Source organism: Salmo salar, chromosome 03 (genome assembly GCF_965601325.2).
Source record: "Salmo salar chromosome 03, fSalSal1, whole genome shotgun sequence".
NCBI lineage: Eukaryota > Metazoa > Chordata > Actinopteri > Salmoniformes > Salmonidae > Salmo > Salmo salar.
The window spans coordinates 25,091,121-25,117,114 of record NC_138293.1 but is presented as its reverse complement, the minus strand read 5'-3'; the positions used below and the strand labels follow the sequence as shown (position 1 = coordinate 25,117,114).

Here is a 25,994-nt window from a genome sequence, read left to right as displayed (position 1 = left end):
ATTCCTCAGCTATATAAACTGTCCCTGACGTCACAGAAGTGGGCGGGTGAATAGGTGGCTCGTTCCTGAAATGAACCAACCCTGTTTGCTCGAAATACTTCTCAATCAAAGCTGATTGAAACGATAAATGGGATTTTTATGTCTGTGTGAAATACTGAATGTCCTCGTGAACAATTTATCCAGTCAAGTGACTGTATTGATTCCACTGCTGTTGAATGATATGATTTTTTGAGACATGGACGGTTTAAACCTGTCTTATAAAATATAATTTTTTTCACATGATCAGAGCAACAACACTATCATACAGCTGTGTAAAGTACTTAAGTAAAAATACTTTAAAGTACTACTTAAGTCGTTTTTTGTGGTATCTGTACTTTATTTTACTATTTATATTTTTGACAACTTTTACTTCACTACATTCCTAAAGAAAATGATGTACTTTTTACTCCATACATTTTTTCCTGACACCCAAAAGTACTCGTTACATTTTCAATGCGTAGCAGGACAGAAAAATGGTTCAATTCACATACTTATCAAGAGAACATCCCTGGCCATAGTTTCTGTACAGCACTTTGATATGTCAGTTGATGTAAGAAGGGCTATATAAATACATTTGATTTGAAAACGATTTATACCTGTAAAACGATTTATACCTGTACATTTACTTTTGATACTTAAGTATATTTTAGCAATTACATTTACTTTCATACTTAAGTATATTTAAAACCAAATACTTTTACTCAAGTAGTATTTTACTGGGTGACTCACTTTTACTTGAGTCATTTTCTATTAACGTATCTTTACCTTTACTCTAGTATGACAATTGGGTACTTTTCCCACCACTGCTATTCTATCAGAGCACGTCACACGTATTATTCTATATCAACATGACATGGATATTCTATATCACGATTAAATATATATTTAGTCACGTTTCTTGTTAGTATGATTTTGTCTTAAAAATGAGAATGTAACCAGTATCTTAGGAATTAAATTACATGTAATAAAATAAAAACAGCAATCAACGAACAGCATTTTATCACATTGACATCACTTGGCTGAACATATTGAGGCTGTCTACTCATTTCACTTCTGACAGTGCATGGGAAAGTGATTCCAGATGCCACCTAGTGGACTAAACATTGAATGGTTTCAGCATGAACTATATCACATTCGGCAGTGGTCGCGCGGGGGTCCGGCTTTAAATGTACTCATGAAAGTTGTAATAGTGGAGTGCACAAAGTGCAATTTCGAACTTGGGTAGTGCATCATCAGTTCCTTTTGTCATGTTAATCATTGCATAACTTAGAGAGCTATTTATAACTTGTCAGAAATGCCCAGATCAACTAGCCCATGCCAGCTAACGTTTTTTTTTATTTAGTTTTTTTAGCCTATAGATATAGCTGTAATTTTTTTGTCACTCAAATATCACATGAATACACATTAGACATGGCAAAATGTATAGAATTTAAAGGAAAATAGCTTTAAAACGGCTAAATGTTCTTTGCACGCCATGAGAAAATGTGTAGAATTGCAGGAAATAAGCTTTAAACATGCAAAATTCTCTACACCAATAAGAGGGGTGTGAACAGCTTGTCATGAACAGGGCTTGTGACCATAGAAATAGTCTAGGGATGCACAGCGATGTTCCCCAACGCTGGAAGGGGGGACCGCAACGCGGTGTCTGGATACAGCTTTTAGCCGTGGTATATTGGTCATATACCACAACCTCCTAAGGTGCCTTATTGCTATTATAAAACTTGTTAACATCGTAAAATGATTTTTATGTCATACCTCAGTCTGATATATCAGATTTCAGGCAATCAGGGCTCGAACCACCTGGTTTATAATGGCAAATGATCAGTGGCTGGGTTAATTCAGGATCTAGACACACCCAGTAGGTCAACCCTTTCTCAGCTTTACATGTTGAGACGCTGTGTTCAAAACGGTACATTTTCAGCAATCTGAAAGCTGCTTCCTTGGTTTTAGGCATAAAATACATTTTACGAATAAAGAATGTTTCTTTTTAATAAAGGTTCCTGCTAATAATTGCCCCCTCGTAATTCAAACAATGGCAATCCCTTTTATGTAGATGTCTCTGGGGTCTGCATCTTAATCACTTCACTTGCATTTCAGAACCAGACCATGGAAGGCAACAAGAAACATTTAGAGTGAATAACTTTTACATTTTATTCTGAAATGCATGAATGAATACATACATGAATGCAATTTTACCTTCACAAATATACTTTGTGATCTTCCTAATGAAGTGGGATTTTAACACAGTTATCACCGTTTGAATGATTTGAGGATTAACAGTACTGCAAACTTTCATTTTCAACCAGTTTAAGGTCTTTTAAGAGGGCATTGGAATGCAAAATCAATGTACAAAAATAAAAAAAACTAATGAAGGACTGGAAGGTTGGTAGATTTAGAGCAGTGGTGTCAAACTCATTCAATGGAGGGCCTAGTGCAGAGTTTTCCAAACTCAGTCCCTGGGATCCCAAGGGGGGAACGTTTAGGTTTTTGCCCTAGCACTACACAGCTGATTCAAATAATCACCAAGTTTAGATAATTTGAATGAGCTGAGGACAGAGTTTGGGAAACGCTGTCAGCAGGTTTTTGCTTACAATTAAGACCTAGACAACCAGGTGAGGGGAGCTATTTAATAATTTGTGATCTTAATTCATGAATTAAGTACAAGGGAGGAGTGAAAACATGCAGACACTCGGCTCTAGGTGTAATGAGTTTGACACATGATTTAGAGGGGGTGGATCAGGTTCAAAACATGCCCATGTTGCTAATGTCTCCATCTCCTTTGGCTTTCTTGTCCTGGGACTCAGACCAGGCCTTGTTGATGGTGCGCTTCATCTCATCGTCCCCATCAGAGTACATCTTTTTCAGCATGCTCATTAGTCCATCGCTAGGATCAGCATTCTCATCTGGGTTTACACTGGGCTTACTGTGCAAAAGCGACAATGTTATTTGTATTTCTCTAAAAAGGTTTGGCAGTAAACATCTTGTAGTGTCAAAGTTACAGCTCAATATCCATTACAAGTCTAATCAATTAAGAGTGATTTAATCTTGAACCATTCAATTATTTGGCCTAGCACACTAAATTGTGTTTGACTTACTCTTTTTCTTTGGTCTGTTTCTGCACCTGGGTTAAGCATTCCCACTTCTTGGTAGTCTTCTTCTTACACATTACCAGGACCATATCCGTTTTAATCTATAACAAATAAGGATACAACAAGGGATGTGTCATTTACACTTTGCCAAGATAAAGTATTGCAGTTTACAATGTTGATGTAAATCTAAAATAATCAAACACCTTTTTAGAGCTGCCCTGAACATCAACAGGATTAAGAAGATTGTTGATCGTCATTTGATGGTTCTTCCCATCCAAATCGTTCACAAGTAGAACGAAAGACCTGTATGAGGGAAACAATATCAGTTTAAATAAAATAAAAACAGGAAAATGTGTTGACTAAGAGAGAGCAAAAAAGGGATTGAAGCATTTATCAATGTGACATGACTAATGCATAGCCTACCTCTCTGTGAAAGTGACCTTCACATTTTCTGGTGCAATCTTGTGTACGCCATTGAGGGTGATGTAGATTTTGACAAATTTTTCTGATTGGTCCCACCCTGCGTCAAAGAACATGCATTCATTGTAAAAGCAGCAGTCGCTGTTGCCTACATTTTTTTTTACATTATTGTTTGCTAGCTGAGCTGCTAGGAAAGCAATTAATACTTTTGGATATTACAAAAGTAGTACCATAGTTGTTTATTTTGACTGTGTATGCTTTTGAGGCAGAGGTTGGATCTGCCTCCCTTTTTGCCTGCTGCTCTTTCTGATGTCGCTTCACTGAAATCTCCTTCTCAATCTTCTTCTGTTCCAATTTCAGGACATCCTGAACACGTGTTCTCTCAGACTTCTCCAGAAGACTGGCGATCTCCTGTAGGTCTGTCTCCAACTGGTTGATCTAAGTATATAAAAAAAAACATCGAGAATAAAGTTAACGTTAGCTAGCAAACATTGATTTGCAACAGCTAGCTAGTAAGCAACTCACTCGTTAGCTAGCTAACAAGTAAATTAGCTGCCACACCAAAACGCCAACATTAAGCTAACACACATAGCTAACTAAAGTTAACTAGCTACTTGACATGCCACGGTTGACTTAATATTTAGTTAACGTTACTGGCCCGTACAACCTGTGTACAATTTAGATAATATTAAAATGACTAGAATTAAGTATTCTAGCTCATTTCCAATTCTATGGCGCAACATCAGCTAACGTTAGCTAGCTTGCTAACGTTGACGTCCCAGATAAGCATTGGTAGAAAACTGGCAAGTAACCCAGATGAGAAGACTTTGACCGGGCTATTTTCATGCAATCCTCAGCAGTCCCATAACAAGATGGCTAATTACCTGTTCGCTGAGGTCCATTTCGTCGTTTATTCTGTAAGGTTTGTATGGGTGTGTTTTGGATAGATGAACAGCGAAGTTTCCAGTGTTCCTTTGTAACAATGAAAATGCTCCGTCTAGAGCGATTGGTGTTTCACTTGAGTTCCGTCAATATTTTCACCTTTCGCTATCGGTCAAAATGTGCACTGTACAAGGTCCACGGATACCTGAAAATCAATTTGCCTATTAATCATTTTTTTCTCACTTTTCTTTCACATTACCAGAGTTGACGGAAACAAGTACAACTACTATTTGGCTCAGAATAGAAATCGACAGTGTATTTAGACGAAAGCACTATATTTGCTCTGAGACGCAGTAGTAGTACGTTTTATTGGTTTCTCGCAGTCACATTGAATTGTACACATTTACAATCATAACATCAATCATATATAATTATCGAATAGTAAAATCCTAAACTAGCAAAACACTTGTGCAATATGCCGAAATCGCTCTGCCATTTCCTGGTTGCTAAAATTCTAATATATCGCCTAATTTCATTTGTGTTGAGAATCAACGTACAATCTAAACCGCTGTGAAATATAATGTCAATAACCAAAAACATTGTATTTTCAGCTGGTTGAAGCTGGTGTACAAAACTGAAAGTAAAGACACAAAAACTAAACTTAAGAACAGAAAGCATACAAATAGTGCACATAGAACTGATCTACCGCTTCTTATATACTGTCAACAAATATAAAGGCAACATGCAACAATTTCAACGATTTTAATGAGTTATAGTTTATATAAGGAAATCAGTCAAATAAAATAAATTAATCAGGCCCTAATCTATGGATTTCACATGACTGGGCAGGGGCGCAGCCATGGGTGGGCCTGGGAGGGCATAGACCCACCGACTTGGCAGCCAGGCCTACCCACTGAGGAGCCCAGCCAATCAGAATGAGTTTTTCCCCACAAAGGGGCTTTATTAAAGCAGTCCTGGGCTGGTGTGGTTACACGTGGTCTGCGGTTGTGATGCCAGTTGGACTTAATACCAAGTTCTCTAAAACGACGTTGAGGTGGCTTATGGTAGAGAAATTAACATTAAATTATCTGGCAACAGCTCTGGTGGACATTCCTGCAGCCAGCATGCCAATTGCACACTCCCTCAAAATATGTGGCAAGGTGTTGTGTGACAAAACTGCACATTTTAGAGTGGCCTTTTATTGTCCCCAGCACGATCATGTAATCGTGTAACGGATCATACTGTTTAATCAGCATCTTGATATGCCACACCTGTCATGTGGATGGATTATCTTGGCAAAGGAGAAATGCTCACTAACAGGGATGTAAAGAAAGTTGTGCACAAAATGAGAGAAATAAGCTTTCTGTGCATATGGAAAAATTCTGGGATCTTTTATTTCAGGGAAAACAGAAAGGAAAATGCCACACACTGCTGCTCATGCTCTCAGGTGATATTTATTTATAACAACGTTTCAACCCTTAGGTCTTCATCATGCATCCATATCCCAGGTGGGGGTGGAAGGTCTTATATATAGGGGCAGTACTCAGTGACATCACTTCCTGAAACAGGAAGTAAAAAATGTATAACACAATATTAACATTCAATGTATCAAAATATATGATCATACACAAGGAATGTGAATGTGATCAATATTTACAGTAATATACATACACATACAATATATTTTATTTCAGCTCATGAAAACATGGGACCAACACAAATCAAATTGTATTTGTCACATGCACATGCTCTTACAAGCCCTTAACCAACAATGCAGTTCAAGAAATAGAGTTAAGAAAATATTAACAAAATAAACTAAAGTGAAGAAAAAATATCTCAATCCAAAAAGTAACACAAGAAAATTACATAACAATAACGAAGCTAGATACACGGGGTGCGGGTACCGAGTCAATGTGCGGGGGTAAAGGTTAATCAATGGCATTTGGAAAGTGACAAAGCGTAGACAATAAACAGCGAGTAGCAGCAGTGTAAAAACAAAGGGGGGGTCAATGGAAATAGTCCAGGTGGCCATTTGATTCATTGTTCAGCAGTCTTATGGCTTGGGGGTAGAAGCTGTTAAGGAGCCTTTTGGTCCTAGACTTGGTGCTCTGGTACTGCTTGCCATGCGGTAGCAGAGAGAACAGTCTATCACTTGGGTGACTGGAGTCTTTGAACATTTCTTGGGCCTTCCTCTGACACCGCCTAGTATATAGGTCCTGGATGTCAGGAAGCTTGGCCCCAGTGATGTACTGGGCCGTACGCACTACCCTCTGTAGCGCCTTACAGTCAGATGCCGAGCAGTTGCCATACCATGTGGTGATGCAACCAGTCAGGATGCTCTCGATGGTGCAGCTGTAGAACTTTTTGAGGATCTGGGGACCCATGCCAACTTGACATGTTGTATTAATATTTTTGTTCAGTACTTTCTTTCAATGAGAATGACAGATCTATAGCTCACATTTCTATGTGAATTTGGTCAGGTCGCCCAAAAAGTTACATATTGCAGCTTTAATATAATACATTTTTAAAATATGCCTTCCTAATATTGAGTTGCATCCCCTTTTGCTCTCAGGACAGCCTCAAATCATCGGGGCATGAACTACAAGGTGTCGAAAGCGTTCCACAGGGATGCTGGCCCATGTTGACCCTACAGTTGTGTCAAGTTGGCTGGATGTTGGGTGGTGGACCATTCCTGATACACAAGGGAAACGGTTAAGTGTGAAAAACCCAGCAGCGTTGCAGTTCTTGAGACACTTAAATCAGTGCGCCTGGTACCTACTACCATAGGCTGTTCAAAGGCACTTAAATATTTTGTCTTGCCCATTCACCCTCAGAATGGCATGCATACACAAGCCATGTCTTAAGGCTTGAAAATATTTATTCAACCTGTCTCTCCTCTTTATCTACACTGATTGAAGTGGATTTAAAATGTGACATCAATAAGGGATCATATCTTCACCTGGTCAGTCTGTCATGGAAAGAGATGTTCCTAATGTTTTGTACACTGTGTATACAAAACAACAATACTACGACAACAAGGTAAGGGGTGGCAGCTTTAGAAAATACATCTTTAGCGTTCTTAGGAAGGCATTTTTAAGGCCCTGGGCTATTTGGTGTGTGCATTGATCTGTTTAGTGAAGTATGAAATGGGAGAGTTCTGATAACGGCCTGTGCGTGTCATGGGAGTGCTCAGTTTGTGGCTGTTTGCCCGTCCAGTAATTTGCTGTCTAGTTGGGGTGAGCCAGTCTGAAAACTGGGAGTTCTCCAGGGATTTAGCAAATAGGAGTCTACATCAATGACCATGTTTACATGCACACAGTATTCTGGATAGTAGCTCATATCCCGCTTAAGGTCTTATTCGGGATAAGCTGTTTACACACACCTTTGATATTCCACTCATGAGTATCCCTGTATCCAAAAATAAACAGAATATTCATAATTTAAGTATATGGGTTAAATGGAATAGTAACTGAAATCTGGACACTGACTGTAGGCCTATAGACTCTCACATGTTGCGTAATATAATAATATTAACTTCGCAGAATTATGCATTTCTTGCAGTGAAAATATTCAACAAATGTTAATTTTGTCTCGGGAACAGGAGTGGAGAAATATTTATTTCAGCATCTCTTGAGATAATGCAAATGTGTGTAATGTGTTATCTTGCCACTGTTATGCAAGCAGTCAGTATTCCAACCACATAACACATGCACCCAAGACCAACTGAAGTCTTATCAAGTTATCAGCTTCTCATTTCCTTAAAACCGGTCAAACTGATGACATTTGGCTTTTTGCACAGGACCAATCTTTCCACTGTTTTGGAGTTATTGCGTTTTCTCCCCGGTCCCTAAATGAAACCGACTACTTTACCGGTGTTGAATAGATTACTAATGCATTCATTCTGTTGATGTAAGTCATTCTAGTGAGCACTACTTTTAGTCTTCTTGGGCAACAACTTATAACAGAAGAGAAGCTGCATGTTCAAACTATAGCTGACAAACAAATGGCCTGCCAAATGTCAGAAATTATAAGTAGAAACATGTCTAAATTAGGGGTGAAAGTAGCCAGTAGGCAATTATTTATTGTAGGCTAAATTATGGTGGATCAAACTGTGCAGGTAGCCTACTTTTTGACAGTCAGATGAAAACATCACAACACCCATGATATGTGCAACTGAGCCTGCGCAGACCGCAAACACAACAGTAAACAGGATGAGATGTTTACATGCCACAGTATCCCGTTTTAGATCAGCATATCCCAGGCATCTTATGCAGGTTTCTCATAACCGGGATACAAGCTTTTTCAGGTTATTGTAAACGGGATGATGTTTATATGTGTCAACTCAAAAACAGAATACTTGAGTATCCCGAATAATAACGGGACACTGGTGTGCATGTAAACGTAGTTAATGTCTCAGTGATAAATGTGAGGCACACTAGTTGTGAAAAAGATCTGTGAAAAGACCTGATGTCATTGTTCAAAAGACCAGTTAGTGAAAAACATTTTTGAACGAATTGGGCTCCCTGTGTAAACGCAGCCATTGAATAGTTACATTCAGTAATGGAAAAGACACTTTGCTAGTGAAAGCACTTTGTCAGAATGATAACAAGTGAATGGACAACCTCATTTGAGCACTGTGAGCTCTCAGCAATACCAAATGGTTAATTGAACATAACTTATAATTTTCTATCTCAGGAGCATCCTTGACATAAGGCTTTTTACTACACGAACAGCTAAGCACCGATTCTCATTAAAAGACAATCAGGAGGGGATTCAAACATACATCCTTTTATTTGTTTTAATACAGTTGACACCTTCAAGCTGTCAGTTGCAACCTTCAATTAACATAATTCAAAGTGGGGTGGAAAAGAAATACAGATTTCACAGCATAGTGTACTGTGTTGGTCCGGTCGTCCGACAATGAGTACCCTAATCACCAGTAGTGTAGTAGAGGATAAATGCATGTAAATGCTTTTATATTTTGCATGAGTGTTTACCCGTCTTTTACAGGTTTAGGGAGCATTACTTTACTCACTGCAAACGATGACCACCTATTAGTTTTTTTTTACCACTACATCATTGAGATAAATAAAATCACCACATGGCCCGCTGTATTCCAGACATCTGGTTGTGGTCCGCCAGGTGACGGAAGACTATGCGACTGAGACGCCACCTGCGCTTGACGCCCCGCGGCCGTGAGGTCATCACACATCTATTCCGGATTCGTACTGGGCAGCTGTCACGTGGTAGCGCGGCGATTTCTTTATCAGCAACATCCTGCAAGGACAGTTATTTGTCATGTAAAATAGTGGAGGCTTAATATTTCATCAAACATAAGCTACTCAAACAAGTTGTCGTTACCATTAATTAAATTATAATTGATGTTATCATAGGACATCCCGCCCCAGTAGTTTCAAGTTTCAATGTCACGCACACAAGTACAGTGAAATGCCTTTCTTGCAAGCTCTAAACCCCACAACGTAGTAATCAATATCAATGTGGCACTAAATGCAACATAAGGGGGGAAAAAGGAAGAACATGATCTGTGCGTTGGAGATGTTGACGTTGAGTATGAGGTGTCTTTTCTCATTAACGACAGCTTTGCTATCGTTAATGTCAAAATACATTCTTTACTCAACAAATATGGAGTTTTACTGGGCAATGATCTTCATTTACTCCCTTTACGGCCAGTATGTACTTCCGAAAATGTACAAGCACCTGGAAAAAAATGCCACTTTGGCACCTCCAATGTACAGAGCTATTGTAGACTTACAACCTGTGCGTGGCAGTAATGAGTGATTGGAGGTGCCGAATAGGATTTTTTTCAGTTGCTTGTAATTAAAAAAATATTATTTTTGTTGCTGTCTAATGGGAGCTGAATCGAAACTTCCTAGGCGTTAGAGAAGACACGTCATACTCATCGTCGGCATCTCTAACGCACAGATACTGGGGCAAGGACATCCCAACAAACTATTCAACAAAACACTGAACATTACAACCACAGAAAAGATAGTTGAAGCACAATATGCATAATTGTGGGCTACCTGAAGCTCCTTGGGGAGAACAGTGTTCTTCCTTAGTGCATTGATCCGTAGTCTTTCATCTGCATAGTCAAAGGCCATCTGCCTTCTCTTCACGTCGCGTAGCATTCTCCAGTCAACATAGTACCCTCTGACCTGCTCCACCACACTCCAGCAGCTTCTCAGAGTCTGGAACACAGAATAAGTTGAGAAACCATACACAGATAATAGCATACAGGAGATCTACCTCTGGTCCACGTTCATGCGTAGGATGCGCATACAGCTCGTAGTGTTGATCCAACGCATGCACGTGTATCAGAAGCCAGTCTGGTGGGACACAAAGTGCTGCTCAAACGTTTTCCTTCGTAGTTAGAAGACTTAGCCAAAAGGCCGGCAGATGGCAATAGTAATTTAATCTTACCATACAAAGGAAACGCCTTTGCAGCCTGAATAGAGAATGTACGAACCGGTCCACAGTTGATACGAGTGTATAACCGGCTGCATGCAGTCTCTTTGGACGGTAAGCTGAAATGGCTCAATATCGCCATCTGCCGGTCTTTGGGCAACAGAAGAATGACCGCGCATGCAGAGAAAAGCTATCCAGCACTCTAGCAACATCTTTACTTTGGTAAGTTACGAAAATAGATTGAAGCCAGTAGTCACTTAACAAAGTTAGGGAAACAAACATTTTCTATGAAAGGATAAATGGAAAGCATCAGAGCATAGAGGCCATAGTGATCCTGTTAAATTACTAGAGGGGCAATGTCATAAACACTCAAAGTTCCAAAATGGGGTGAATATGGCAGCCATATTGGTCAGGGAGAAATCCAAACCAGTCTAATTGGAATTAATGGCAGTAGAAGGATGACCCTGACTTGTGCAGGAAAATAAAATGTGATATTAGAAATTGTGTAATGAATTAGTCAAAAATGATCAATAGTTTATACAGGTTTTATACACATTTTCTGTATAAATAGCCTCATATGTAAACAAACCATAAATGTCACCAATTTTGTTTTTTGGAAAGCTGTGAGTATTGATATGATACAATATCAGTTCCTGTATCAACTTGTCTTAAGTCCTATCATCAACTGACTTCAGCCAGTGTATGGCTGTGGATTGACTGCATGGTCAATGTAATATTGGCAAAATGTATGGAATCACTCCTCAAACTGCCTTGTTAGCCTAATGCAGATAAATTCATTATTTTACATTATCTTATCACAGCACTGGCAAACCATGGTTGACCAACTCCCTGACCTTTATCCCATCATAAGAAGGCTCATGCCATTCTAGTATTCTAATTATTTTATGGTAGAGGCAAATAATTAGTTGTCGCGCGATGGACCAGAGCTAGCCTTTCGTTAGCATACTAGCTAGCAACTCCCGTCTTCTGCTCCTCTTTCAGGCTATAAAGTCCACAACTGAAATGTACCCTTGATGAAATCTGTAACAATAATTCATACCTGTTTATGTGTACAAAAGGAGGAGTGAAAAACATTTAACCCCGCAAATGCAGTCCTACAGGCCGCCGCCATCTTGACAATTACGTCTTCTTCTGTAATGCTCGAAATGTTGATTTGCACAATACTACCACCTTGCGACAAGGCGGGAGTTGGCCTGCATGTAGTTTTCACTGGGTTGTCACTATTACAGCCACAAAGTAAAATAGTCAATATCTCAACAATTCATGAAAACAAAAAAATGTTGGTCTTAATTTAAGGCTAGGTTAGGCATCAGGTTAGCAGTGTGGTTAAGGTCAGAGTTAAGGTTAGTGTTAGATTTAAAATCAGGTTTTGAGAGAAATTGTAGGAATAGGCAGGGTTTAGCCATAATTATGATATTGTAACTAGTGACGACCATTTACACTGTGTGAACTCATTCAGGTCAGGTGCAATGCAAATGCAATAAACACAAAATATCTTGAATAACAATAATAAATACAATTAAATTAGGCTTTAATGACTAGATCGCGAAGGGAAGAAGAGAGAGATTCCCTGCAGAACCCCATTTTCACCTAAGGATGGCAGTACTTGTTCACAGTGATGAAGTGATTTGATATCTGAGTCTCAATAATGTTTGGATTTAATCAGTTTCACATCAAATCGGTTAAGAGGGCAGTCCTTAAGCATTTATAAAACAATACAAGTGAATTCTTTCACAATTTTCCACCAGACCATCATCATATGTAGCTGCTTGAAGATGCGTTCCTGGATAAATACTAACACATAATAAACTGCTAATGTGTTCATAATAAAGAGACACAATATGGAGCTAAGTTGGAATTTTGAATACAGTTCAACTCATCAAATTCACATTATACACTATGTGTATAATGTGAGATACCCTCCCTCGGCTGGCTCTAGGCATAAGCGACATAAGAGGTCGCTTAGGACCCCTGGCCGATAGGGGGCCCCCAAAAAAAAAAAAAAAAAAGTGTGTATATATATATATATATATATATATATATATATATATATATATACAGTACCAGTCAAAAGTTTGGACACACCTACTCATTCAAGGGTTTTTCGTTATTTGTACTATTTTCTACATTGTAGAATAGTGAAAACATCAAAACTATGAAATAACACACATGGAATCATGTAGTAACCCAAAAAGTGTGGAACAAATCAAAATTCATTTTAGATTCTTCAAAGTAGCCACCCTTTGCCTTGATGTCAGCTTTGCACACTCTTGGCATTCTCTCAACCAGCTTCACCTGGAATCCTTTTCCAACAGTCTTGACGGTGTTCCCACATATGCTGAGCACTTGTTGGGTGCTTTTCCTTCACTCTGCGGTCCAACTCATCCCAAACCATCTCAATTGGGTTGAGGTCGGGGGATTGCGGAGGCCAGGTCATCTGATGCCGCACTCCATCACTCTCCTTCTTGGTCAAATAGCCCTTACAAAGCCTGGAGGTATGTAGGGTCATTGTCCTGTTGAAAAACAAATGATAGTCCCACTAAGCGCAAACCAGATGGGATGGCGTATTGCTGCAGAATGCTGTGATAGCCATGTTGGTTAAGTGTGCCTTGAATTCTAAATAAATCACAGACAGTGTCACCAGCAATGCACCCCCACACTATCACACCTCCTCCTTGCTTTATGGTGGGAGCCACACATGCAGAGATCATCCGTTAAAACTTTTTAGGGATAGGGGGCAGTATTTTCACGTCCGGATGAAAAGCGTGCCCAAAGTAAACTGCCTGTTACTCAGGCCCAGAAGCAAGGATATGCATATAATTAATAGATTTGGATAGAAACCACTCTGAAGTTTCTAAAACAGTTAGAATAATGTCTGTGAGTATAACAGAACTGATTTGTCAGGCGAAACCCCGAGCACAATCCATCCAGGGATTTTTTTTTTGAGGTCATTGTTTTTTCCAATGCCTTTCTATGGGAAACCTGATTTATTAGGGCCCAGATTGCACGTCCTATGGCTTCCACTAGATGACAACAGTCTTTAGAAATTGGTCGATGTTTTTCTTTTGAGAAATGAAGAAGTAGTGCTGTTTGTACGTGTCACTCTGAAGGTCTCTAGTATTTTGGTACGCGTGAACAGGAGCGTGCACCGTGTTATTTTTCTTCGGCATTGGAAACAGATTATCCCGTCTTAAATTTTGTAGATTATTTACATTTTAGGATACCTGAGGTTGGATTAGGAACGTTGTTTGAAATGTTTGGACCAAGTTTACAGGTAACTTATTAGATACTTTGTAGTCATGTTGGGCGAGTTGGAACCGGTGTATTTCTGAATCAAACGCGCCAAATAAATTGACATTTTGGGGATATAAAGAAGGAATTTATCGAACAAAACGACCATTCATTGTGTCACTGAGACATTTGGGATTGCAAAAAGAAGATCTTCAAAGGTAAGGCATTTATTATATCGTTATTTCTGACTTTTGTGTCGCACCTGCCTGGTTGAAAAATGATTTTCATGTGTTTGTATGCAGGGCGCTGTCCTCAGATAATCGCATGGTGTGCTTTCGCCGTAAAGCCTTTTTGAAATCTGACATTAACAAGGATTAATGTCTGGATTAACAAGAAATTAAGCTTTATTTTGATGTATTACACTTATATTTTCGTGAATGTTGAATATTTATATTTTTGTAGTTTGAATTTGGCGCTCTGCAATTTCACCGGATGTTGTCAAAGCTATCCCGCTAACGGGATTGGCGCGTTAAGGGATCACTGAAAGGTTTTAACCTACTCTGCATCTCACAGATGACACGCGGTTGGAACCAAAAATCTCAAATTTGGACTCATCAAACCATACAACAGATTTCCACCAGTCTAATGGCCATTGCTCGTGTTTCTTGGCCCAAGCAACCTCTTTCTGAGGTTGGTAACTCTAATGAACTTATCCTCTGCAGCCGAGGTAACTGTGGGTCTTCCTTTCCTGTGGCGGTCCTCATGAGAGCCAGTTTTATCATAGCGCTTGATGGTTTTTGCAACTGCACTTGAAGAAACTTGACATTTTCCGCATTGACTGACCTTCATGTCTTAAAGTAATGATGGACTCTTTCCTTATTTGAGCTGTTTTTTCCTCGGTCTCCTCTTTTACCAAATAGGGCTATCTTCTGCATACCACCCCTACCTTGTCACAACACAACTGTGCCTTTGAACGGGGTATGGTCTAGTCACGCTGCTGGGTTTTTCACGCTCAACAGTTTCCTGTGTGTATCAAGAATGGTCCACCACCCAAAGGTCATCCAGCCATGTTGACACCACTGTGGGAAGCATTGGAGTCAACATGGGCCAGCATCCCTGTGGAATGCTTTCGACACCTTGTAGAGTCCATGCCCAACGAATTGAGGCTGTTCTGAGGGCAAAAGGGGTTTAACTCAATATTAGGAACGTGTTCTTAATGTTTTGTCCACTCAGTGTTTATTTTTTGGAACTCAGTCTGTTGACTGTTGAGAGTTAGAATAGTAGAATACACAAGTTGCAATATCAACGTTTGGTTGTGCATCAGCAGTTTTTCTCTTGTTATGTCAGTCACTGACAGTCACTCAATTTGCCATGTCAGCACACATTTTTAAGATTGGTAAGTTATCCTAGCCAGCTATCTAAACTTATAGTCATCATGGTCAAATTATCTACCGGGCCGAGGGGCCCGTGCCCAGGGCCCTGACCTCCAGGGGCCCTGTCATGCCAAATAGTGTCTCCCTGCCCAAAAGTGTCCCCCCTGCATCACAATAGGATTCGAGAAGCTACTATCATCTGTTGCTAGAACATGCCAAATTCTGCCCGGGCTACGTAATGAAAGAAAAAATCTGTGAGGTAAGCTTTTCCAAATCTCTTTATTTAGCTAGCTAGCTAAGCTAAGCTTTGTTTTGTACTATTTGTGTTTGTAGAAATTCAGTTGATTTAAATAGCTATCTCGAATACTAAGTAGCCTATGACAAGTGTTATGACAAGTGCTATATCAGCTTTGAAATGTTATGGGAAATAGGTGAACTCCATTAATCAATCTTCTGGTCATCATGAGTGATCAGATTGTACCTGGGTCTACCAATAGAGAAGCTGATTTTAGACTAGCAATAACAGTACCTATTGAATACCAATGTATGTGTGTAAATTACTTGATTTCTTGCTGAATTAGTACATTCATGATAGGTGTTTATCCTTTGTTTTTTTTTTGGTTCCATACCAGGCTGCCATGGCGTGGGCTTCTGTCAAACAACTTCCTCCCTGCAACAATAAAAATGCGAGCTGAGCTTTCAAAAATCTGGAGGCAAGACATTCAGATATTTTCCATGTTTACATCGCACAATGAATTATCTGATTATATAATTGTTTAAATTAGCATAATGTCTCAATTACAAGCAGTATGTTGCCCTTCTTTTTTAAAGCTCCATTCCTCTGAAATCCCTACCATCACTGCCACTGATACCTCCGGAACTTTCATTACGCACACCTGGCCCCTATTCCCATTGATTAGTAATTGTATAAGTGTGCCCTTGGTTCACCATTTTCGTATATTGTTACAAAGTCTGTTGGTCGTGTGAGTACCTGTGCTGTGTTTTGGCTTTCGTGCCGTGTGTATTGCACAGATGATTACAAGAGATGTTCAGGACCAGTTTATTACTGGCCACCCATTCCAAAACAGACTGCAACTCTTTGCAGTGACTTCATTAGCTGTGGTTGCTGATGCGTATATGGTTGAATCATCAGCATACATGGACACACATGCTTTGTTTAATGCCAGTGGCAGGTCATTGGTAAAAATAGAAAAGAGTAGAGGGCCTAGAGAGCTGCCCTGCGGTACACCATACTTTACATGTTTGACATTAGAGAAGCTTCCATTAAAGAAAACCCTTTGAGTTCTGCTAGATAGATAGCTCTGAATCCACGCTATGGCAGAGGTTGAAAATCCAGAGCACATGTTTTTTCAACAACAGGTTATGGTCAATAATATCAAAGGCTGCACTGAAATCTAACAGTACAGTTCCCACAATCTTCTTCTTATTAATTTATTTTAGCCAATCATCAGTCATTTATGTCAATGTTTAGTTCCTTTCTCTATAAGCATGCTGAAAGTCTGTTGTTAATTTGTTTACAGAGAAATAGCATTGTATTTGGTCAAACACCATTTTTTCCAACAGTTTGCTGAGAGCTGGCAGCAAGCTTATAGGTCTGCTGTTAGGACCAGTAAAGGCCGCTTTACCACTCTTGGGTAGTGGAATTACTTTGGCTTCCCTCCATGCCTGAGGACAAAGACTTTCCTCTAGGCTCAAATAAAAATATGACACATAGGAGTGGCTATAGAGTCAGCTACCATCCTCAGTAGCTTTCCATCTAAGTTGTCAATGCCAGGAGGTTTGTCATTATTGATCGATAACAATTTTTCCACGTCTCCCACACTAACTTTACAATATTCAAACTTACAATGCTTTTCTTTCACTATTTGTTTTTTTATGCATGAATACAATTGCTCACTGTTTGTTGTTAGCATTTCCTGCAAAGTTTGCCCACTTTGCCAATTAAATAATAATTAAAATAATTGGCAACATCAAATGGTTTTGTGATGAATAAGCCATCTGATTTGATGAAAGATGGAGTTGAATTTGTCTTTCTGCCCATAATTTCATTTACTCTGTTTGTTTTCCATCATTCTTTATATCATTGATCTTGGCTTCATAATAAAGTTTCTTCTTCTTTTTGTTGAGTTTAGTCACACAATTTCTCAATTTGCAGTAAGTAAGCCAGTCAGATGTACAGTCAGACTTATTAGCCACTCCTTTTACCCCATCTCTTTCAACCATACTGTTTTTCAATTCCTCATCAATCAATGGACCTTAACAGTTCTAACAGTCAGTTTCTTAACAGGTGCATGTTCATCAATAATTGAAAGAAGCAATTTCATAAATTCATCAGTGGACAATGAGCCTGTCATAGCAGATGTAAGCAATGTCCCCACGCGCTCTGGCAGCTTTCATGTCTGGGATCAGTTCTTTCCTCTTCTGGTGCACAGCTTCAGGATAGTCCTTGTTGAGGAAGATATATGTTCCTCTCAAGTTCTTGGCTCTTTCCAGAACAGCTACCTTGTCCTTGAACGTCAGGAACTTGACCACTATCGGTTTGGGCCTATCACATGGGCCGGTTGTGGGTTTCCCAGTCCTGTTGGCTCGCTCCACCTCAATCTTTCTGTGGTCCATCTTCAATTTCTCAGAGATCATTTCTCTCACTTTGTCCTCAGACTCCATCCAGGTCTCATGTGGAGATTCTGCAATTCCGTCCACAACCATGTCATTCCGCCTTGATTGTCCCTCAAGATTTATCTGTCAGTAAATGACGAGTGACAAACAAACAAGGGTAACATCTCAATTGTCCAAATGGCTTCCTCTCCCTGTGTCTTCTTAATCTGCACTAATGAAAAATATCTGGACGATGTAAAACCTATCATCTCTCCCTTCTGTTTGAATAATTCTCCCACCTGTCTCCTGATTCTGCCTCTTCCTGTCCTCATCCTGTTAGTGGTTCTCTCCTCTTCCTTCAGATGAAATCCTGTGTCTAGTGACATCCGATTGCCCAACAACCTGCCCACTCAACCCGACCCGACCCCAACCCCTCCTCCCTCCTATGTCTGACCACTGGCTGCTTTCTCTCCAACTTCGACTGCCAGTCGTACCCCTCCTCAAGAAACGAACACTTCTAAAACAGGTATCCTTTCTTTCTTTTCTATCTATAAACTGTGTCGTAACAGCGATGAACAAATCAGATTCAGTTGTTAACTAAACATACAATTAATTTGTGCTATATCTTGAACTTAGCCTGCCTTCTAGACCGAGATTTTGTATTTCGGTCTAGCAGTATAACACTAACCCATCATGCGAGTTAATTACATGTTGACGCAGACAGGAAGCAGAATGGAGCATGTGCGCGCAAACATTGACATCAATGTTTGGTTTTGATTTGAAGGGGGGGTGGTAGTATCTAACAGTTTTATTTAATTATTTCCTGGATATTGCTCGGTGATCCAAACAACGCATATCTTTTCAGAACCGTCCACTGACCACGGATATACCCTCTGACATGGTAAAAAGATATCAAAACCGGCACAGACACAGGTTGGTAAAAAAGTTGCACGGATGGTTTGTACGAAAGGTTTCCACTCTCGAGCTGTTCTCACACTAGGTGTGACGTGGGGCCCGTCGGTGGTGTTTACTTATTAATGGATGACGGGTCGCGATCATTTCGGTTATAAGGGTGCTCTTACACTCTGTGAATTATATTTGTGTATGCATACCATTTTGAGTATTATAGCACGTTAGTGTGCCTCTTCAGTGTATTTGGCCTGTTAAGAGAGTTAGTAATTATTAGTTGGTCAAGCCTAAGATGGCACCGGAGCATGTTACGTTGGAAATTGTATTAGCTCCCACCCTTTCCGGGGTCCTTATAGGAATTAGTCATATTCCATCCATCCAGTAATTTTTTATGGCCTAGTCATTGATGTGTTACTACTGCCACCTAGTGGTGCTTTAGTTTAATCACTTTATATGTCATAAAATGGTTATAGTGATGCCTTTATAGTTTATATTGTAAGTGGTGTCATATAATGTCATTGAATTTCTATGTATGTTATCCTGATATTAATGGCACTTTGTATTCTGCTCTCTCACTCTTCAACACCCATAGTTATGGATCAGTGGTACACGCAGTAGCCTTCCTAGTGATCAACGCATAACCCTGTACATACTTTGCCTGTTAAATACTGTTATTCCTCCAAGTAATCTACAAGTCAACCATTCACTGTGCATTGCCATCATTGCGTTCTAACTGGCGCCCGGAGGCGAACATGCCCAAACCAAACCAGCAACCCTAAGAATAATACAGTCCTTTAGCCCTTACATGCGAGGAACCTCAGATATTCTCGTCCAATCCATTTTAAAAGGGAGGCAAAGCAAGCGGACGTGACGAATTGAAGACAAAAAGACAAATTGAGAAAGAGCTTATCCCTAAATCCCAAATCAACCCCTAGCCCTTACACCCTATACACTTGTGTAGACCTGAGCGGATTGGATAGGTGTAAGCAATATGGGGACAATTTAACCTGGCCTGGATCTACTTGTAACTTGTGTGTTTTCTTTCTGCATCCTTCTATGCCTCTGTCTCTTTCTTTTTCCCTTTAACTCTGCTCCTGTTCTTCAGGATCTAGGGGTTCTGCCATGCTCTGAGACACCTATGGTATCCCTTCCCCAGACCTGGACCCACCTGATGTCCTCTAGGGGTTCTGTCATGCTCTGAGAAGCCTACCGTATCCCTTCCCCAGACCTGGACCCACCTGATGTCCTCTAGGGGTTCTGTCATGCTCTGAGAAGCCTACTGTATCTCTTCCCCAGACCTGGACCCACCTGATGTCTTCTAGGGGTTCTGTCATGCTCTGAGAAGCCTACCGTATCCCTTCCCTACCGTATCCCTGGATCGACTTGATGTCCTCCATGATCAACCATCCTCCAAGATCCCACTTTTCATTACATTATCTACAGCTACTGTTAAGGTCATGTGGTTTGATCTAATCTGCTATGGACCTGAGTTTAACATATCATCCTGGGCACAGTGAGATACACTGATGCACTACATACACTAGCACTGCAAACACTCCAAGAGCAAAGAGAACAGCTGTGCCTGGACTTTACAGTCTCCCTCTTCAAGTTCACCTTCTGAGACTGGCTGCCTGTCGAGGGAAAGTGACTGGCAGAACCACCTGTACACCCACCTCTTCTCTATCCTACACGCCAGAACTGAGATGTTTAAAAATCTGACCCTACTTCTCCCAAGACTGTCCCCATCTCATACTATGTACTTTACTTGTCATTCATACTTCTGTTTTATCAACTAAATTGTATTTTATTGTTTGTGTTGATGTTTGCCTATACTCATGTATTTCAGTCTGTAACTGCCATGCGGGTATATACAATAAAATCAACAAGTTCATGACACACCTCTTCCACAAAACAATTGCCAGGTTGGTTTTTTACACAGGGTGTTCATTTAATTAATTGTTGCAAATCCCTGTTGGTATTTGTGTGTCCTGCATTATATTCAACTACAAGTGTACTGCTGTATTACTGAGCTATGCCTATGCCATGTGGTGGAAGAGGGGAGGTAGGGAAAAATAATCATAATAGGACTAATAGCATACTTTAGTAAGACAAGGGAAGGGAAGCTCAAAATCAAAATATGCCAGCCAGAGAAGCCAGTGTATGAATTGAATTGATTTGCACATGAATGAAGTGTTAATGGGAGCTCACTTTGCAATCTGCAAGGTAAGTTAATGCACAGTTTTCTTTGCTATTTCGAAAACTAAGTACAGTTTCTAATGTTGTTTAAATGTTTAGTTACCCAAAAGTAGTTCAAAGTAATGTTTTCATCTTAATCAGCAAAATTGTCGCGGAAATTAGTTTTGTTTACATAGCTAGGATGTAAATATTGTCATTTTGGCTGTAATGCTCTCAACGCATTAGCTCATCACACCGTTGATATACCAAAGTGCGATAATAGCTTCTCGAATCCCATAGTGACGGGACACTTTTTGGCAGGGGGACACTATTTGACATGACAGACCCCCATTTAATTTCTTTGGCACTCTCACTACGGTATCATATTAAGATGGCATAAGCCATGGCAAAATGTGTAGAATAGCAGGAATTTAGCTGTTAAAATGAAATATTTTCTAGGCCCCATGGCAAAATGTGTAGAATTGCAGGAAACAAACTCTAAAACATATTTTGTTCCCTCGGCCATCAAATGGGAGGCCACTAAAAAGTTTTGCCTGCAAGGTGGGAGGGGGGTCCCCCAAATGTTTTTCACTTAGGCCCCCCAAAAGTACCCTGCCTCACCCACACACTTTCAGACAATATGTATTTCCCTTGTTTCATATGGTTGTAGTATTTTAAAAGGCCTGATGTAAAATGCAACACAATTCACTCCCATCTACTACATCATTCCACATTGACTTAACCAGTGTCAGAGCCAGCTCTCTAGTTCAACACAAATACCTTCCTCAAGAGTTTAGACATTCTTTCCACTGATATCGAACAAAGCAGACTGATTTAGGTGTAAACAAAATGCAAACATTCAACCGCCGGTCTACTTTCAGGAGCATCTCAGGATCGAAGGGTAGAACGTGGTGTTTAAACCACACTGTTTAGGTTTCTATGTCCTCCTAACAATAGGGCAGTTTGACAGCTGGTGGGGAAGTCAGAAGCCTACATACCTTTGCCTTAATAAGGATTCAGTAGAATATAGAATATAGTAAAGTAGTCTATCAAACCAGTAATCAAATAGGACTCTATCATCCTGCGATTGAAAATGTATCGTTAAGACTAAACAATGAAATGTCCATCTGCCTGGGTGGGCGTTGTAAGACTTGAGTCAACACATAAAGTGTATTCGGCTGCAGAGTACAGACCACACAGAGTCTCCCTGCAGGTAGAATGTTGCTAGCACAGTTTTTACATACTGGAACTGTATCCTCTTTGGTGCTGCTATGCAGTGACATCACTGAGCAAAAGTGCAGCTGTGTGATAAGCAGTCAAAGGGTTAATAATAAATACACCAGCGTTCCTTAGGCATATTCCCCCCCCCCCCACAGAAAAGTGTATGGAGTACTAGAAACTGAACACTATACATCATGTTGCATTATCTACAGTGTGATGGGGATGTCAGTTAAGGCTAACCAAACAATATGGGCATACTATTCCATCCTATAACACTAATTCAAATAAGCGTTTGTAAGCATAAGCATTTCGTTAAATGGAAAACACCTGGATAGTCTAATAATGCCTAATGCCTGCATACTGTGCCCAAAGTGGTGGTAATAATTAATTTAGCTGGAGTGTATTATAATCAGCTCATTCATATGGCTTATTATAATCCCATAATTATCATCATTGCAGAGAATCTGTAACAGGCGTACCTGAATATGAAAAAATGTAGCAATTACACGTATCTTTATTTCTACCCCACAGTTAAACAAATTACTCTTAGTTTCTGCAGGATGTCGTCAAGGTTGTACCAGGGATGGAGGCAGACTTCAGACCTGGCTACTGTACTGTACAAATTCAAGAGGCCCATTATTTACATCCAAATGTCCCTGAAAGACTGCCAAATGAAAGGAACAGTGCAGGCCTATTTTTAGGTTTGAATCAATCACTGACAAAGCAATCATACATAAACTGTGAAACTAATCTAACAACATGTCCACCTACTTTAACATCCACGGACAGACCAACATGACACAAATTCAAACCAACCATTTAATGGCAGAGCCAATGTAGGTGTTTCAAATGAGGGTGTTCAATAGCCATTTATACCGCATGTGCATTTTTCCTAAGGTCATGCACTGTCTGCCTTGGGGGCAGTTGACTTCCGAACCTTTGGAATGTGCAGCATTGCCCTGGAGAGGCTGTGTCAATCAGGAGTCCTGAGACTATATCTCCCTCTGTCATTACTCAGGGGTTCCGAAGAGGAGTCTCTCCCCTCTCCATTTCCTCAACTTAATAGTCATTATGGACCATATGCTATATCTCTTATAGATAACTATCCAATCAAACATAATGTAGTGCAATTGTTGTCAACTATGATCGATAGGAGACATCATGATATGTGATCTGGAACTTTTGTTGGGTGAAGTAAAAGGGTGTAGTTTTGTTCAGATTAACCTGAATTTCTAAGAGGGGTTACATTATAGTCATGCTTTGTATAGGCTAATGGTAACAAGCTTTCATTGTTAAATTGACACATTTTCAATTTGTTTGATAATGTTGAATCATTTGCTTGACACTAGTCGAAGGATGTTTTGTCCTCCTCATACCATGACTGTTTTTGGCATTAATGAGGATATAAAGACACCAGTGAGCTACAAGCTCACAGCCAAGCATCACAATAAAACCCAGGCTACTCCATTTCCCACTGTAGCTGTTAATCCCATCAAAACACAGAGAACAAAGCCACTTTCATTTGATTTGATCCAAAATGCCAAACAAAATGATAAGGGGAACATTACGTTTCTGAATAGTTTCAGAGCAGCGTCTGTTAACTCACTTAGGGTGGGACCACCAGGACCAAAGTGAGATCCTTAAAGCTCAAGCAACAAACTTTCTACCAAAAAAATCAGGTGTTGTAGGGTCGTTATTTTAGGTGGCTTCCCACTGGGCAAAAACTGGTTGAATCAACGTTGTTTCCACATCATTTCAACCAAAAATGAACTGTGAGGACGTTGAATCAAGGTGGAAAACTGATTGGATTTGCCAAGTCATCAACATAAGGGAATTTCATATTTTTTTCACTAAACGTTTAACCTAAATCCTATGACAGGTTGACATTTGGTTGACTACTCAGCCAAATGTACAGTACCAGTCCAATATTTGGACACACCTGCTCATTCAAGGGTTTTTCTTAATTTTCACTATTTTCTACATCAATCTATGAAATAACACATATGGAATCATGTAGTAACCAAAAAAGTGTTAAACAAATCAAAATATATGTTATATTTGACATTCTTCAAAGTAGCCACCCTTTGCCTTGATGACAGCTTTGCACACTCTTATGATAATGACAAGATAATTAATCTAAGGAGGACCAGTCTAACCCTAAAAGTGTGTAAGGGAGGATCTCCCTATCGAGTGTCAGTCAAGGTTACATCCTTTTGGAATTACAGTGCCTGGATTTCTTGTTAAACTTCCCCGAAAATGCTTGAAACTTCAAGAGATTATCATATATCAATATTGAGTGTGCAGAAACTCTACTAGAGGCACACAACTGTAATTCATGACATTTATGAGGTTTACAAGGGAGTACATCTGTGTTATTACTGGATAATTTGCATGACAAACCGCAAAGACTGAGAGTACGTCTTTGTATTTTTCTGAGCAATCCTTGCCACTTTTCACACATGGTTGTCCTAACAAGAAATATATTGCCATCAAGAGATTTGCTATTTATGTTTCTGGGGAGAAAATAACATGATGAGTTACAAGTGCTAGGGCGAGCATACAAAGGTGTTCCATAAATTATGCCCAGTATTTACACAGCAGCCAACCCTATCTGCTGATTCCAACCACCTGAACAGCAGCTAGCGGAAGGGTGACAGCAATAACAACGATAAAATGAATTTCACATGGCTTAAATTAAATACAGTACTTGTGAGAGGAAAATGTGTAAATTGAGGTAAAAAAGTGTTAAGGAATAGAAACAAGATTCTGCCACTGATATGAACATTCCTTTCAGGCTGTGAATAACAAAAAGGGAATTTGGGAATATCCTCATGAAATTCAAAACGTGACTGACTGGGACTCATCAATGTAGAAAACTGTTGAACACAGCAGCCTTTTGTAGTGAACTCTACTTCTTCCCCAAGTACATTGAAACCATATTTACATATTGACAGTTAATGTTCCTCTCTGTGGAATACATGCCTTTCCGTCATGTTACTCTTCAGGGTTATGGAGGTTTTGCTTAGTGGGCCTGTTATCGGCTCTCGTCACCCACTGAAGGAGTTTAATAATGTCAGAAATGGGTTACTTCCAGTAGGAGTATGCATGGGGGAATCATGCCATCTGTGACTCATTAACACGGTTCAAATTAGCTGCTATAAAGTACTACCTAAATCCAAGACATTACTTTAAACATCCGAAAGGTGGGCTGCCATTTTTAAGTATGTAGTTGATCTTACAGGAGAGTTAAACAGTCAAACTCAAACAGCAAAGCTAGCTGCAGCTCTGGCTATTATGTTACCTGAGTTAATTAATACATCTCCCTGCGCTTATGAGCTCATGATTAGGGACAGAAGTTTAATGCGATTGGATTCTCATCATACGAAAGGCTTTTTCAAAACAATCTTAAGAACATAGTATCTAAAAATGTAGTATAAATTTTATTTTTGTATTTTACCCCTTTTTCTCCCCAATTTCAATCTTGTCTCATCGCTGCAACTCCCTAACGGGCTCGGGAGGCGAAGGTTGAGTCATGCGTCTTCCGAAACATGACCCGCCAAACCATGCTTCTTAACACCCACCCGCTTAACCC

The 25,994-nt window shown here is 39.8% G+C and overlaps 2 protein-coding genes across 3 annotated transcripts; both read right to left on the bottom strand.

Annotated features, from left to right (window-relative positions):
- Window positions 1–2,165: 2,165 nt before the first annotated feature.
- On the bottom strand, window positions 2,166–4,713 carry cacybp (calcyclin binding protein). 2 transcript variants are annotated; one of them, NM_001140952.1, is given in 7 exon segments: window positions 2,169–2,783; window positions 2,786–2,962; window positions 3,135–3,229; window positions 3,332–3,431; window positions 3,552–3,648; window positions 3,779–3,986; window positions 4,433–4,516. In NM_001140952.1, coding segments are annotated over 7 exon segments (717 nt in total). In that variant the 5' UTR covers window positions 4,451–4,516; the 3' UTR covers window positions 2,169–2,761.
- Window positions 4,714–9,202: 4,489 nt separating this feature from the next.
- Window positions 9,203–12,041, bottom strand: mrps14 (mitochondrial ribosomal protein S14). The gene is made up of 3 exons (XM_014190605.3): window positions 11,917–12,041; window positions 10,475–10,639; window positions 9,203–9,707 (listed from the first exon to the last, which is right to left on the bottom strand). The coding sequence occupies exons 1-3, from the start codon at window positions 11,986–11,988 to the stop codon at window positions 9,525–9,527; spliced, it is 420 nt and encodes a 139-aa protein (XP_014046080.1). The 5' UTR covers window positions 11,989–12,041; the 3' UTR covers window positions 9,203–9,524.
- Between the last annotated feature and the right edge of the window lie 13,953 nt (window positions 12,042–25,994).

What these genes read in the sequence shown, in the direction of transcription:
- cacybp (XM_014190339.3), bottom strand. An exon ending in AGTCAAAATAAACAACTATG is followed by an intron (nt 3,649 to 3,778) that starts GTACTACTTTTG and finishes TCTTTGACGCAG; the next exon opens with GGTGGGACCAATCAGAAAAA. An exon ending in TTCAGGGCAGCTCTAAAAAG is followed by an intron (nt 3,230 to 3,331) that starts GTGTTTGATTAT and finishes TATTTGTTATAG; the next exon opens with ATTAAAACGGATATGGTCCT.
- mrps14 (XM_014190605.3), bottom strand. Translation starts at nt 11,988, where the DNA reads ATGGCGGCGGCCTGTAGGACTGCATTTGCGGGGTTAAATGTTTTTCAC. An exon ending in CCTTTTGTACACATAAACAG is followed by an intron (nt 10,640 to 11,916) that starts GTATGAATTATT and finishes TCTGTGTTCCAG; the next exon opens with ACTCTGAGAAGCTGCTGGAG. An exon ending in TTCTCCCCAAGGAGCTTCAG is followed by an intron (nt 9,708 to 10,474) that starts GTAGCCCACAAT and finishes CTGTCCTTGCAG; the next exon opens with GATGTTGCTGATAAAGAAAT.